The sequence below is a fragment of the Amblyomma maculatum genome, chromosome 11 (genome assembly GCF_055883805.1).
Source record: "Amblyomma maculatum isolate TAMU_Amacu chromosome 11, ASM5588380v1, whole genome shotgun sequence".
NCBI classification, from domain to species: Eukaryota; Metazoa; Arthropoda; class Arachnida; order Ixodida; family Ixodidae; genus Amblyomma; species Amblyomma maculatum.
This window is the reverse complement of record NC_139354.1, coordinates 47,700,920-47,715,024: the sequence shown is the minus strand read 5'-3', so window position 1 is coordinate 47,715,024 and position 14,105 is coordinate 47,700,920. Positions and strand designations below refer to the sequence as shown.

The window sequence follows — 14,105 nt, the reverse complement described above, 5'->3', positions numbered from 1 at the left end:
TTAGCAAGTTCAATCTATCTTGCTTTCTGAGAGTACTGGCATTCCATGAGCTAAGATTTAAAGCAGCTGTACAAAGAATTTAAGCCATTGCAGCGCTGACTGCATGCTAGATAACTGATTGGCTCATACATTTTTCCACATCTAACACAAGATCGTGGCACCTCATTCGTAGCAAAATAGCTAGAAGCAGTGATAGGAAAGGCCCCAGCAGTGTCTTCATTGCTTACTTTGAATTTTTAAAATTTCTAAACAGTTAATGCAGGAGTCGCATCAAACAAATCCGCATTATATAATGACTATGCATGAAAAATAGGCGTACAAGCCAGCATGCCAGCTATGTTGCATTTCTTCTCTGTTTTCGCTTCAGAGAGTCATGCACTTCATTATAACTTCGTTGAACATACTTAAGCAGCTGTTACTAAGTGCACTGAAACCCACACAGTTACCCTCAAGTACATAAGGTAAGATAGAGTCCAAAGTCAGATTACAGTCACATTTTATCTTTTGTGCAAAATCTGTACCAAAAAAACATGTACATGTTCGACCATCCTTGAAACAAGCCTCACGACTGTTAGCCATCAGTCGCAGCCATAGTCGCTGCTCTCACTACAATCTCGACTCATTTCTGTGCTTGATAAGCTTCTCCGAAATGGTCTGCTCTTATTTCTGGTGGTTAGATGGTCCCGGCAGCCTCTCAGACACGGCTATGTTATCTGTCTTTAGCTAGACAGCATGTATTCATGACGTATTTACTTGACAGAAAGGAAGGAGGGCTCAGATGAAATGTCATGAAGACTATGATGCTCAATGCACAGTTTGAGAGTGTTTAGGAGATTAACTTGTGTAAAACGCCGGTGTTACTGCACAGCATATGGCTGTGTTGAAGTCTACATGAAACGTGATCGACTACGGAAATGAGATTGTGCTCTCGTATCTAGTAACGACGATTTTTGCTACACTGCGAGAGATGAAGACGGCAATGTTTGCTGAACTTCATGGAATTGAAGAAATCATCATCAACATGCAAAGCACAAGTATTTGGCGCCAGCTTTGGAAAGGATCAATCAAAGGTCAAAGAGCGCCCGAAACGCGGACAGGAAGACATTATAGAGCTAGCTCTCTGAAACAAAAGTCTAACACCAATGCATTATGAGACCGAAACACATGTCTTTACCTCATTTATTGATTTTCAGGAATGCGTGTACAAACACCCTTCCTCTCTTTATATTCAATGATTATTGGTGGGACTAATTACAGAAAGGCACGGTACGTGTTAAGACAAATTTTCGCGACTTTTTACACGTAGGTATAAGGGACGCAAGATGAATAGAAAGGTAGTGCACTTAAATACGCAGGAGACGTCAAAAGCATCATCAGCTTTTATGCTTTTGTAATGAGAAAATTGCATTATTTCAGTCTTCTCTTCGGCTGCTCCTTTCCGAAAACAAAAAGGGGGTTCTAATTAGATTGTCTTTCTTCGTAGCTGCAGCTACTAGCACGAGTTTCTTTAGCAGAATTGACCTTCGTGTTGACTCTTCATAATACCTCGGCAGCATGCTTTCACTCAACGAAAGTTGTAACAACGTTTTTACGCAATGCCTCCTGCTCCGCGCTACTAGCGAAGCGATATCAGTAGAGGGGAAGAATTGTAGAGGTGAACCAAGGACCTACATTTGACGCACCAGAAGTTTCGCAGCCTTCAAATGATCGGTATTTTTATTACAAAAGTACAAATTGAGGTTATAGGGGGCACGACATCGCTTTCACCATGAAGCACTCATCGTTCGTGTTCTTCCAGGTTTCCCTGGTTCTTCAATACCCTTGGAATGCACCGGCTGCGGATCCTTTGCAACTTTGGACGCTGCCCGACGCGACCAGAGCCGACAGCTGGACGAAACCGCCGTTTCTGGACGATATTGCCAAGTTCGGCCGGCAACTGCAGTCATGTACATCCACCCACCCCGCTATCAGCGTTGGAAGCGCGGGATATAATCTGCAACTGGACAGCGTTTTCTTGGGGCACGACATCGCTTTCACCATGAAGCACTCACCGTTCGTGTTCTTCCAGGTCAGTTACAATGATGACTCTTTATCTGCTAAAACCTCGAATCGTTTTTTGTTCGTGGTGTCGTGCCCCAGACACTGGTTGAATGTTCTCACTGTTTGTAGGACTAGAGTGGCACTCTGTATTACCAGCATTCTCTTAGCGCTTTCTGGAGACGTAGAGTCAAACCCCGGTCTGCCTGGCACCGATCAAGAAAGCGTTCTCGCAACTGTGCTTGCGACAGTCCAGAGATTTGAATCTGGCCAGGATGATATCAGGAATGACCTACGCGCCCTAAAACAGTGGCAAGCATCAGTGGACGTTGAGCTAAAACAGCTTTCTGCCAGAATTCGCACAGTCGAGGTAGAAGTGGCAGAAATGAAATCAAACATTTCAGCGCCATCCACAGAACTGTCTACAATAGGTCCCTCAAATTTACCCGAGCAATTAAAGATAATTACATCTCGATGTGACGACACAGAAAACAGACTTCGCCGCTCTAACCTGCTTTTCTTTGGTATACCTGACGACCAGTCCGAAACATGGTTCAGCTCAGAAACGAAGGTGTTGGAACTGTGTGCGGAACACCATGGCTGCACACTTGAGCCAACACAAATTGAAAGGGCCCATCGGCTTGGTCGATACCAACCAGAGAAAAGTAGACCGATAATCGTCAAGTTCGCGCACTGCAAGGACAAACAGCATATCATAGACAAAGGCTACTAGTTCGAAGACACGCAGTATCTTGTTCGCGAAGATTTTTCTTTCCCAACGCGCCTGGCTAGCAAAAGACTGTTAGATTTCGCAAAGCCGGAGGGCGGGTCGTTTAAACTTAGAGTTGATAAACTGCGCATTAACAATGATGTGTATATGTACGACGCTGCTTCCGACACTGTCAAACAATGCACCCTATAGCAAAAACGAAGAGCGGTTGCACACAAGGCAGACTATCATCCAGAGCCTTCATACGGCGTCATCCCTTCGCTTTCCATATCATTTACTAACATACGTAGCATCCTCCCAAAGCGCACCTAACTCTACTCGTATCTAGAAGATAATAAGCCTGACATCATAACTTTAACAGAAACGTGGCTGCGCTCGGATATAACTGACGACGAAGTCTTACCTGATTCACCCGATTTTGTTATTTACCGAAATGACAGAACTAATAAAAGGGGTGGTGGCGTAATGATCGCCATAAAAAATCACATTCTTTCCTTTCGTGTCAACATTTCGCCCCCTCTAGAAATTTTATGGGTTTGTATCACGTCCTCATCTATTAAGTCCCTTCTTGGTATATGCTACCGACCACCAGATAGCTCAGAAAATTTCGTAGCAAATCTGTATGCTAACCTCTCATATATAAGAAGCAACTTCCCAAAGGCCGACACTTTTTATTCGGTGATTTTAGTTACCCGAATATCAACTGGAATACCTTAACTGCATCGGCACAGGACCCGGCTAATTTCTTTGAACTAACATTAGACTTTTCTTTAACTCAACTTCTTTCTAAACCTACGCGCGGCCTTAACATTTTAGACCTTGTTTTCACATCGGCTCCAGACAATGTTAGCCCAATCTCCCTCACGGATGGTTTCAGTGATCACAAACTGCTCCATTTCACTATAAAAATGCCATCCCGCCCACGCAACCAACCTCAGAAATACATCTTCGACTATAACAGAGCGAACTACGATGCCATTAACCTCAGCTTGCAAACTTTCTGCGATTCCTTTCTGCAATTCTTTTCTAATGAATCTGTTAACGAAAACTGGCGTCAGTTCAAAGATAAACTCACGCAGTTAATGAACACCTATATACCCCGAATACGTTTCCGTGCTAGCTCATCTAAGCCGTGGTACCACAAGAATATTCGTACGCTGATGAACAAAAAAAAAACGACTTTTCAAATCAGCTAAACGGCTGAGAACACCCGAATCACGGCAAAAACATAAAAAATGCCGATAAAGAGAACTGCTTGGCCATACGGAAAGCTAAGCATAAGTTCATGGCTCACGATTTGCTATCCCTCCTTAAGAACAATTCAAAAAAATTTTGGAAAACATTATCACCTTCCGAAACGTCTTCAGATTTTACATTGATAAATGAGGCTGGAGATCCCATTGCTCCAGATGAACGCCCTCAGACCTTCAATAACTTTTTCGCCAATATGTTCACGAAGGAAGACTATTCCAATATTCCATCGGCACCTGAATATGACTATGACTACATGAGCCCAATAGACGTTACTGTTGATGGTGTTGCGACATTGATTAACAATCTAAAAGTAAGTACTTCATGTGGTGTTGGTGGGATTAATTAAAAAATTTTGAAACATACCGTGGCTCATTCCAGCGTCATACTCACTCATATATTTCGCCAATCCCTTTCAACATGAGAGATACCATTCGAGTGGAAAATTGGAAAAGTTATTCCAATTTTCAAACCTGGTGACCGAACTAATGTTGCTAACTATCGCCCAATATCGCTGACATGTATATCTTGCAAACTTCTCGAGCACATCATTGCATCTAACACGGCACTACATTTAGAAGGCAACGGTTTCTTCTATTCATAACAACACGGGTTCAGAAAAGGGTTATCATGTGAGACACAACTACTCGAGTTTACTAATGAGCTGCTTCACGGTATGGACGAAAATCTTCAAATCGACTGTATATTCCTCGACTATCCTAAAGCCTTCGACCGCGTTTCACACTGACGTTTAATTGCGAAACTCTCATCCTTACACCTTGATTCATTAACAATTTCTTGGATAAGAAACTTTTTATCATTTCGTCAACAATTCACTTCTGTTGATAACAATTCCTCCCCTCTAATTGATGTAACATCAGGCGTACCGCAAGGTAGTGTAATAGGCCCTTTACTGTTTCTGATTTTCATCAATGACCTACCGTTAAGCATCACCTCAACACTCAGAATGTTTGCTGACGATTGCGTCATTTATCGAAAAATCCGCTCTGCTAATGACCACATCGTCCTTCAAAAAGATCTACACCGCATTAATAACTGGTGCGCATCATGGCAAATGTTCCTTAACACTGATAAATGCCAATTAGTGACATTTAGCAGTAAACAGACAATTCACCGTTTCACTTACTTGCTTAATCACACTCCAGTCACCTTTGCGTCATCATACAAGTACCTTGGCGTGCACTTTTTACCAAATCTCTCATGGAAGACCCACATAGAAAACATTACCGCCAAAGCTAACCGTACATTAGGTTATCTAAAACGCAACCTCAGAGGTGCACCTTCTTACACGCGGCAGTTGGCATATCAAACATTTGTCCGCCCTCAACTTGAATACGCATCTTCCATTTGGCACCCCAGCAACATTACTTAATTCATTCCCTAGAGCGCGTACAAAATCGTGCCGCTCGTTTCATTTCTCGCAACTATTGCCGACATTCCAGTATAACTAACATTAAGGCGTCGTTATCCCTTTCATTCTTAGAATCTCGCAGAGCAATAGCACTTATCTGTCTCTTCCATAAAATTGTTTATGGCCATCATTCCTTCACACTACCTCTCACAAAACGGGCCCGCACATCTCACCGATGGCATAATCACCTCAGTTTTAAACGCCTTTCAGGAAGAACCACTGCATTCAACTCATCGGCCCTACCCCGTGCCATCATTCATTGGAATAGTCTTCCTGATAACATTGTTGACACTTCAGATTACGTTATTTTCAAAGAAAAACTAAGCAACATTTTGTTCTGAAGTGTGCTGTTACTGAAGTGTGTTCTATAGTGTGCTTTTCAAATTTTGTTCTCTTTTCTTGTGTTTGCCATTGTATAATGTTAACGTTTTGAAAATAACGATGTTAAAATAACCATCTTCTACATGCTCCTGTTTCGCACCCCAGTTATGTAACCCCCCTAAATTAATACTCCAATCGAAGCCCGTGAGATATTTGAATAAATAAATAAATAAATAATACGCAACATCGATGCCAGTATGACACGTTTCCACTTTGTATGAATGTTGATGACGACCATGTCCCGCGAACATATTTTGTGCACCAATTGAGCTAATTTTATACCGTCCCGGCCCATGTCAGTCTTAGCTGATATAGAGCTTCTACCTAAAAAAATTACAATGCGGGATTCACTCGCGCAGAAGCAACTGCGTGCTCAAGCCTTATATTTTGTTTATGTGCTCTAGAATACTGGAATCAGGTCTTCGCAACGGTCTGCTATCTCCACTAATGTGATTTATTTTTTGTGCAATAACTGTGTCGAAAGGCTATGCAAACATGTCTAATATAAGATTTTATTTACTTCTGTTGTTGTCCCTCTATTAATTAAATTTGATCCGATAAGCTTCTTTTTATTCTTCAAGTTCTCTTCGAAACGTGTATTCATTTTTGATGAGCTGGCTTAGTCGTCGGCCGCATTTCAATAAAAGAATGGACAAACACATTTACTGGCTAGTACAAAATGAAATCAGACAAAAAGGTAAAGCAAAGCAGCACTACCTTCCTCAATATTTTCCTAACAGTCCTTCTTAGAATAAATTACTTGCCTGAACCGCCACCATCTGTAATGACATTTTACGCTTAACAATACGACTCTTGAGCTGAAAAGGTCAAGAGAGTTCCTCCGAACTTTTCAATGCACTTCTACTTCATTTTTTTTTTATTTAAAAGATATGTGACAACATATGTGGCACCGTCACTTTGAGAGAACAAAGCATAGTGCGTTTGAAGCCTGTTAAGACATTGTTAGGGGCTTTCATGCGTGGCATGCACTCTCATTTCTGTATTTACATTCTGCTTCAGATTTTCTTCAAGACGTTCGATGCAGGTAAGCATTTTTCTAGCTTGTATCGCCTATAGTAAAAGGATGCGGCCATGTGTTCAACATCGAATGTATTGTGAAGTAAGGCGCAAATTACTGAACAGCTTCCTCTAGGCGCAGACATACCTCCACACGAAAAGATAACCAGCTTGCTAAAAGGAAAAACGCGTCATGCGGCCTATGCAGAATGTCTCGTGTTTGGCTGAACTCGCAATCTTCCTTAGCTGTGACGGCGCCTTCGAATGATACAGTAATGCTATGGAGATACACTATTTAATCCTCGTATCTCTTCCAGGCTAATTGGTTTATCTAGATTCATTCTGCGTTATCACCACATGATTGACGTTTCATGGTTTCGTGCGCAGTCAACAAAGGAGCTAGGACTCAGGTTATACCGCGTTTGGTGCATTCGTTCGCTTGTTGACCGCTCCACCGAGATCATTCTTTGCTCAAGTCGTAGATGAAATATATCTGACGTACTCTAACTACGCGCTTTACCGTTCCTGACTACCACATTACATCATACAAGGTGTACACTGAATGTGCTTTAGAGCAACTTGTAATATATTATATTTTGCTTTGTCCGCCACACCGCTACGGCCGCGTGAACAGCTGGGCCGGCTTTTCGGTCGCGCAAATATTCAACGTGACGGAGCCTCCTTTTGCCACGTAGTGTGAAGATTAAAGCTTGATGTGAATGAATAGGTAGCTCTGGATGTTGCGTAAAGTAGAGCAACTGTGTCGCATCGTGACGCCTGTAGCAGAGCAGTAGAAAACACTTGCATGTTGCCGCACTTCGGAAGTATGTACGTGTTATCCCCTATTTCATTTCCTTTGCTAGCTCACAATTGTATCCTCGCTACAAAATTTGGATGCAAAATTGGGCGAGTTGGAGCATTTGCATATTGCGAGCGTAGCGCGAAAAAAAAGGACGAAAGAAGACATACACACGATAGCTGATAATCTTTTATAGATACTCACGCTACTTCATTTACGGTGGTTGTCTTTCAATCCAATGAAGTCGTTAGTGCATTGTGTATGCCAAAGACATTCCACAATGAATATGATGCTGCAGAGAAGTAAATTCCACCTAAAGTAAGCAAGCAACCGATAGCCTACAAATTGAGCACGCACCCAGCTCTGCATAACTTTATTAGAATCGTCCGCTTACACTAATGGTCGCAGCAGGCTGGTGAAGTTTAATGCACCTGCTTGTGTTAAAGTTTTTCGGGAATTTATTGGGTCTGTAGAACCCAGGAAAGCAGGGGACGTGCAGTTAGACTCTGAGCCTAAGAGGCCTGCCACGTCATCTTCGGCGATGCTAGTCGTCGTGTAGCAGGTCGTACAGGCAGATTTTCAAAATTCACAGGTTGGACCTGAGATATCCTGTAAGCTAAAACCATAACTGACGTCCCGGGCTTAGCGATATTGTAGCGCAAAACAAACAATATACACGAGAAGACCGAACACACGAGGGCTTAGCGCCGAGCCAGACACAACGTGTTGGCCAGCTCCAGAAAAACTATGCTGACGGACGCTAACAATCTTGACCGTCGGGGCTTAACAGGCATTTTAGCGCCACAGTCGAATATATATATGAAATATCTGCGAAAGCGAACTTAACATAAAAATACTACAACCTGCATTGTAACTGTGTACCAGACAGCGGAATGCAGTCGGCATGTCCCTACAGATGTTTCAAGGCGTAGGACACACATTATAACGATGGCGAAGCGGTACTATGGCACAATGAAATTTTCCAGTGCAATCATTCTTCCACAGCTGGTGTGTATTTGTGTCTTATGAAGGCCTACGAATCTGAGTACCAAGAAATATTGCAGTCGCCGCCTAGTTAATGTATCTCATCTGAAACAACAATGAATAGCGCGCGTTTTAACACCATAAAATTGAAGAGATTGTTTGGTTTCGCCACTGAGAAAACAAAACCGGCTTTACTGTAAAAGCTTTTAACAGGTATGTAGTGAATACAAGGGCAAACTCGGCGGCCGCTTTTCGATGGAGGTGAAAAGCAAGGCGCCCGTGTGCTGTGCGATGTCAGTGTACGTTAAAGAACCCCATATGATCGAAATTTCCGGAGTCCTCCACTACGGCGTCTCTCATAGCCTGAGTTGCTTTGGGACGTTAAACCCCACAAACCAAACAAACCAAACCAGATTATTTTGTTGCCTCAACTCTGCCTCTGCACGCTGCTTCTGAGGGATCTATGCAAGACGTAATCCTTTTCCTTCGAGCCAATATCGCGGAAAAATTCCTCCTTCCTGTTCTAAGTTCTAGAATACCGTTGCATCACGAAGGGAACTGTGGTCAGTTGTTGGTTTATTGCATTGACAAAATATTAAGCGAACAAGGTTAGCATCAAGCAAATGATCAGTCATTCCGAGCACAGGCAGGAAGTAGGAACGGCACAGCAGCATCTATGAGGGCATCTCGTTGACGATATTGTAGCTTAAAGCTACACTTCGCTGGTCAGAGCAGAGTTTCGCGTCTGTCCGCCGCCCGTAGTGCACATGCGCGAGAGCCGCCAAAATCGAAGTGACCAACTAGAAGTCTCATGCCCAATCACCATTGAATCCCAACATAAAATAAATTGATAAATTGATAACTGGACAATCGAACCTCCATCCCTTGGATTCCCAGCCCAGCGTTTTACCATGCGCCACGCCCCAGATTTGTTTTTCTTTATTGCCTGGCTTTGGCACACGACATAACACAAATCCGGATTTGATTCCATTATCAAATCATCTCGCTGCAAGTGCAAAAAAGTTTATAATTCATTTCATTATATTTGCTGTCCAAAGTTAATCTTCAGTTTCATTTTGGCGTAGTTACGCAGCGTAACGTGTTTTTTGTACTGTAAGGATTTATAATAAGTTTATTAATCTGGCTTATCTTACTACCTCTTATATTTTCAGCATCATCCCAGGATGAGGCGCAAGAAAACAGCGACACTTTTAATGTTGAGGTGTGCATTGTTGCAACGAAGAACTACAGGGACGACTACTCTGACTACGTAGAGATGGCTGCCTACTTCGGAGCAATGATAAATTCGGTACGCTGAGCCTACCCTACTGAATAAATTACGCGTCACGTGCAATTCTTTCTTCGCGTGATTTGCATTTTTTATTCGAGCGTGCTTCCGGCAGATAAAAGCGAACTTTAGCTTTGAAAATTGAGTCTGTAGATTTTTCTACATAGGGACCAGCGAAGCACACATTGATGAAAACTGGTGGCTGCTTATAAACACAAAAAGGATGCTTTAGCGTATTGCGCAATTTACTGCAAATGTGCGTTGTTGTCGTGCAAAGTGCACTCACAATAGGGGAAGTATTGGGCCTTTCAGAATGGGTCATTTGTAATCAATAAGCCCACGTTCATGAGATGTTTGCTATTCGTCGCCACCATGCCATAGCCCATACCTTTCTAACGCGTTCATTTTGTAACAGGAAGAAGCTGAAAATATGCGAATGATTATTTATACTGGTATCATCGACAGAAATATTATTAATGGCTCAAGTTCTCTAGCATTCTGGGTAGGCTACGCATTTACGCGCTCAAAAATTAGAAAAAGAACACGTTCATAATTTTTTTTAATTTCGAGCTTTTCTGTCCAAAATCTTTTACCGGGACCCGCTAAAAATCCACCGCCGGCTTCATACATCGCACATGCAGCGACTCGCGTGGCATGACGTCATGGAGCAATCTCCGCTGCTCCTCTTGAAGGTCACCTGTACAACGCCAGGTGCATTCAGAATTTGCAAGGGAGAAGTGCAGCTTCCGGCATAAAATCATCTGCTGAAAAGTTCCGAGAGCAGTGTGGAATCTACACGGCAGAAATACGAAAGCCTAAGACGTTGCAAGTGCAGATGGTGCATCACGTATTCTCTCATTATCATGATCAACTAAATTCATCGTCATTATTATTGCTAATATCATCGCTGTCACTGTCACTGATTGCAGCGACATTGTAATTACTACTATAATCCTCACGGTAAACAAGAAGAATTATGATGTGAGTTTCACGATCCCAGGGGTGGCGAAATTGCTTAAAGCGCTCGGCTGGTGGACAAGAAGGATGGAGACTCGATTCCCGGTGGAGATAGAATTTCTATTTTTAATATTAGAACATTTCATTGGCAGGTATAGTATGACCGAATGGACTCCGACAATGCGAAATATGTAAAAGCTTTCGCCGTAACGCATCTCGAGCTATATTCTTGGGCAGGTCATAAATGCTGCTAAGAGCAAAATGGCGAACTAGTTTGGGCGAAGTCTTCGACTGCGTGAAATGCGGAAGGCTTGGGCCGCTTCCCTTCTCACGGCTGGGTAGACCGATCTGTCTGGCCTGATGCCTTTAAGGGTTCTTTTCTTCAGAAACTGCAACGTGGCCCGGGCGCCTCTGCGGTCTTCTTACTTTGGTTTAAAACATACCCCCGCACTGCTCAGTTCCGCAGTCAGGCATGCGTAGCGTTGCGCATCTGAAAACGTTTGTCCAAAATTGATAATCATACTACCATTATTTTTCATCAGTCCGGTAAGCATTGCAGTATGCACCTTTCATATTCTCACAACACAAGCAGCAACAATAGGCAATTATGGCGGCTGGCACAAAATATCATAACATAAATTCCCATTCTCCTGGCAAGCCACATTCTCCGGGAACAGTTTCTGGTTGTTTATGGTGCGCGCAATATTGTGTTCGATTTTAACACTACATAATGGTGTCATTAGCAGACAGTGCCCCGTCTAGTAATAAAAACTGAAGGGCCTTGTAAAAAGTCTTGACTAATTGGGCAGATTTTACGGCCCAATAGTTTTTGTCCGAATCCGGAAAGTCGCCTGGATTTTCACCGCCTTTCTTTGGAATGCCGCCTGTCAATGTAACCTTTGTTTTCTGCTCATATCAAACTCGGGTGTACCTTACGAGTTTGGCAGACATTTCTCTTTCAGCGTCTGCGTCTCTGCGAATTAATATTGTTTCGGCAAATTTTAACTAAAGCAATCATATTAGACACCAATATTTGAAACGCTATAAGCAATCGCTGAGGCATGCTTCCGCTGGCAATGCGGCTGCATTTCAATTTATTGCAAACCATATGCTTTGTGCTGTCTCAAAATTACCCTTCACGATTAAACAACATGTTGCTATTTTATGAAAAGCTTAATCTTTTTCCATCTATTGTACTGCAGCGCTAAACTTTTGAACTTCATTCAGAGTACAATTGTGGTTTACGTATTCGCAAATGACCCAGCGTAGAAAAACAGTTGTTTAAACTTTTTCAACGTAGCCGCGCACAGTGACCTGCGAAGAAATTTTTTTTTTTTCATTCGTTTTGTCTAGGTTAATCTTATCTACGAAGAGATGGTGAACCCGAAAGTTCAATTCCAACTTAATGGGGTCACAGTTTGGAACGTAAGTACCCGACCTACTGAATATTGGGGATCGTTTATTTTCCTTTCTTCCCAAGCACATAGTACAGCAGCATAAATATTTAGCATGCCGGAACAATTGTCTCCATTTTCAATAATCAATCTTGTATACCAAAATATTATAAAGTATTCCATTGAATATCTGTATTCATGATTCGACTGTCCATGTAAGCTGCCAAATACATGATTCCCATTTTCGAGAAACATCTAAATCGACCAGAAAATGATGAAAGACGTGCGCTGATGTGCACACATATCGCTAGTAGCAATTTTTAATAACATTTCCCCACCTGGTAATATTCTCATTTAACAATGCAGCACAGCCTTACAGAAAAAAGCGTTGCATGTATGTTCTTCGCACGTCTGGAAATGACAAAAAGGAGCCTTTCAGAGAACTTCGATGCTACAAGAGGTACCTACTCACAAAGTTACCACTCTCCGCACGGAGCTGCAGGGCATATAGAAAGGTGGATCCTATGAACTATTATAGATACTGAAAAGCTGCTTGTCACAGTTAGCTTTAGTCACGTGGCATTTCTTCAATTCTGCGTTGAATTTTCTTCCTAATAATGTATTTTCATAAAGGTTAGCAGAAGATGATAGGCAGGTAGCAACCAGCCACTGAGCAACTAAGTGTGAGGCGCTAGCCCAAGACGCACCTAAGCGTGCTTTTCCGCTTTCTCCCTATTGTCTGTTTGCTTCGAGTCGCATTGTCCCTGCAACTGTAAGACAAGAAAGGTCACAACGAAGAAAACACTCTAACAAAAAAGGACTGACATGGATTGGGATATTAGTCCTTTTGTGGTTCGTCTTATTTGCCACAAACATAATCCTTTAAAGGACCCACTGCAAGAGGATAAACGTTTAGTCTGCAAAAGAGAAACTGTATGAAGATAACGGTTCCTCCTTGAAAATTCTCTCAAAGGCACTAACAATTGATCCTTTAAAAGGATTCTAAGGAGAGCAAAAATTATTCCCTTAAGGTTGATCCCCAGTAGCGATCTTTGGAGTGCAAATATTATCCCCTCAGGATTTACTGTTTACCCTCAGAGTAACCCTTGAGAGAGGAAATATGACTGCCTCAAGGATAATTGTTGGTACAGATCAACAAATTTCAAAGGAATATCCAATCAACCACTAAGACCAACATTTTATTTACAGGCTGCCTCGCCAACCACGGGAATTCTAGCTATGGTCGACTGCGCTTTAATCCTCGCTAGAAAGGCAAAACTAGATAGTTGACTTCAGTTTGGAAAGTTTTTATGTATTTCAATTACCATCTTTACCCAGTCGCCAATATAGAGGGTATTTGGGCTGGGCATAAATAAAGAAAAGAAAGGGAGAGAAGAAAACACGTACATGAAATTTTACCATAAGAGCCAAATTAGATTGGCAGTGTAGAATTCGCACGGTAAAATTCTAACACTGGTAAGCAAAACAAAGTATGCACCCGTTAGTAGCAAATATTTTGACGCCAGAATCTCAGGACAAGTTGGAATTAAGAAAATACAAACATAATAACACTCAACATATAGCATAGTCTGCATTTGCAATAAAACCATAAAGAAGAAGCAGATGTTAAGGTGTGTGCAACTCGTACATTATCGCCTTTAAGCCAAAGTACACAATTAGACATGCAAGACATTATGACTCAAATTAGGTATTGAGAATCAACCATTGTTGCACAGTACACAGCTTTCTGTTGAAGTCTTCGACATCGTCGGAAAGCACCAGTGTACCAGGCAGGCAGCTCCAGTCCAGTGCTGCTTCAGCCATATGGAATATAT

At 42.2% G+C, this 14,105-nt stretch overlaps 1 protein-coding gene across 2 annotated transcripts in view; it reads left to right on the top strand.

Moving 5' to 3' along the window:
* Positions 1 to 6,713: 6,713 nt before the first annotated feature.
* LOC146173761 (venom metalloproteinase antarease-like TserMP_B) overlaps positions 6,714 to 14,105 on the top strand; it is a 41,444-nt gene continuing 34,052 nt past the window's right edge. The window contains exons 1-3 of one of the 2 annotated variants that reach the window (XM_084583395.1): positions 6,714 to 6,876; positions 9,804 to 9,931; positions 12,230 to 12,301. In XM_084583395.1, the coding sequence (XP_084439521.1) occupies positions 6,807 to 6,876; positions 9,804 to 9,931; positions 12,230 to 12,301 (270 nt within the window). In that variant the 5' untranslated portion in view covers positions 6,714 to 6,806. Of the gene's footprint in view, positions 6,877 to 9,803; positions 9,941 to 12,229; positions 12,302 to 14,105 lie in introns of both variants that reach the window. The other variant, XM_084583394.1, reaches the window with a different exon arrangement.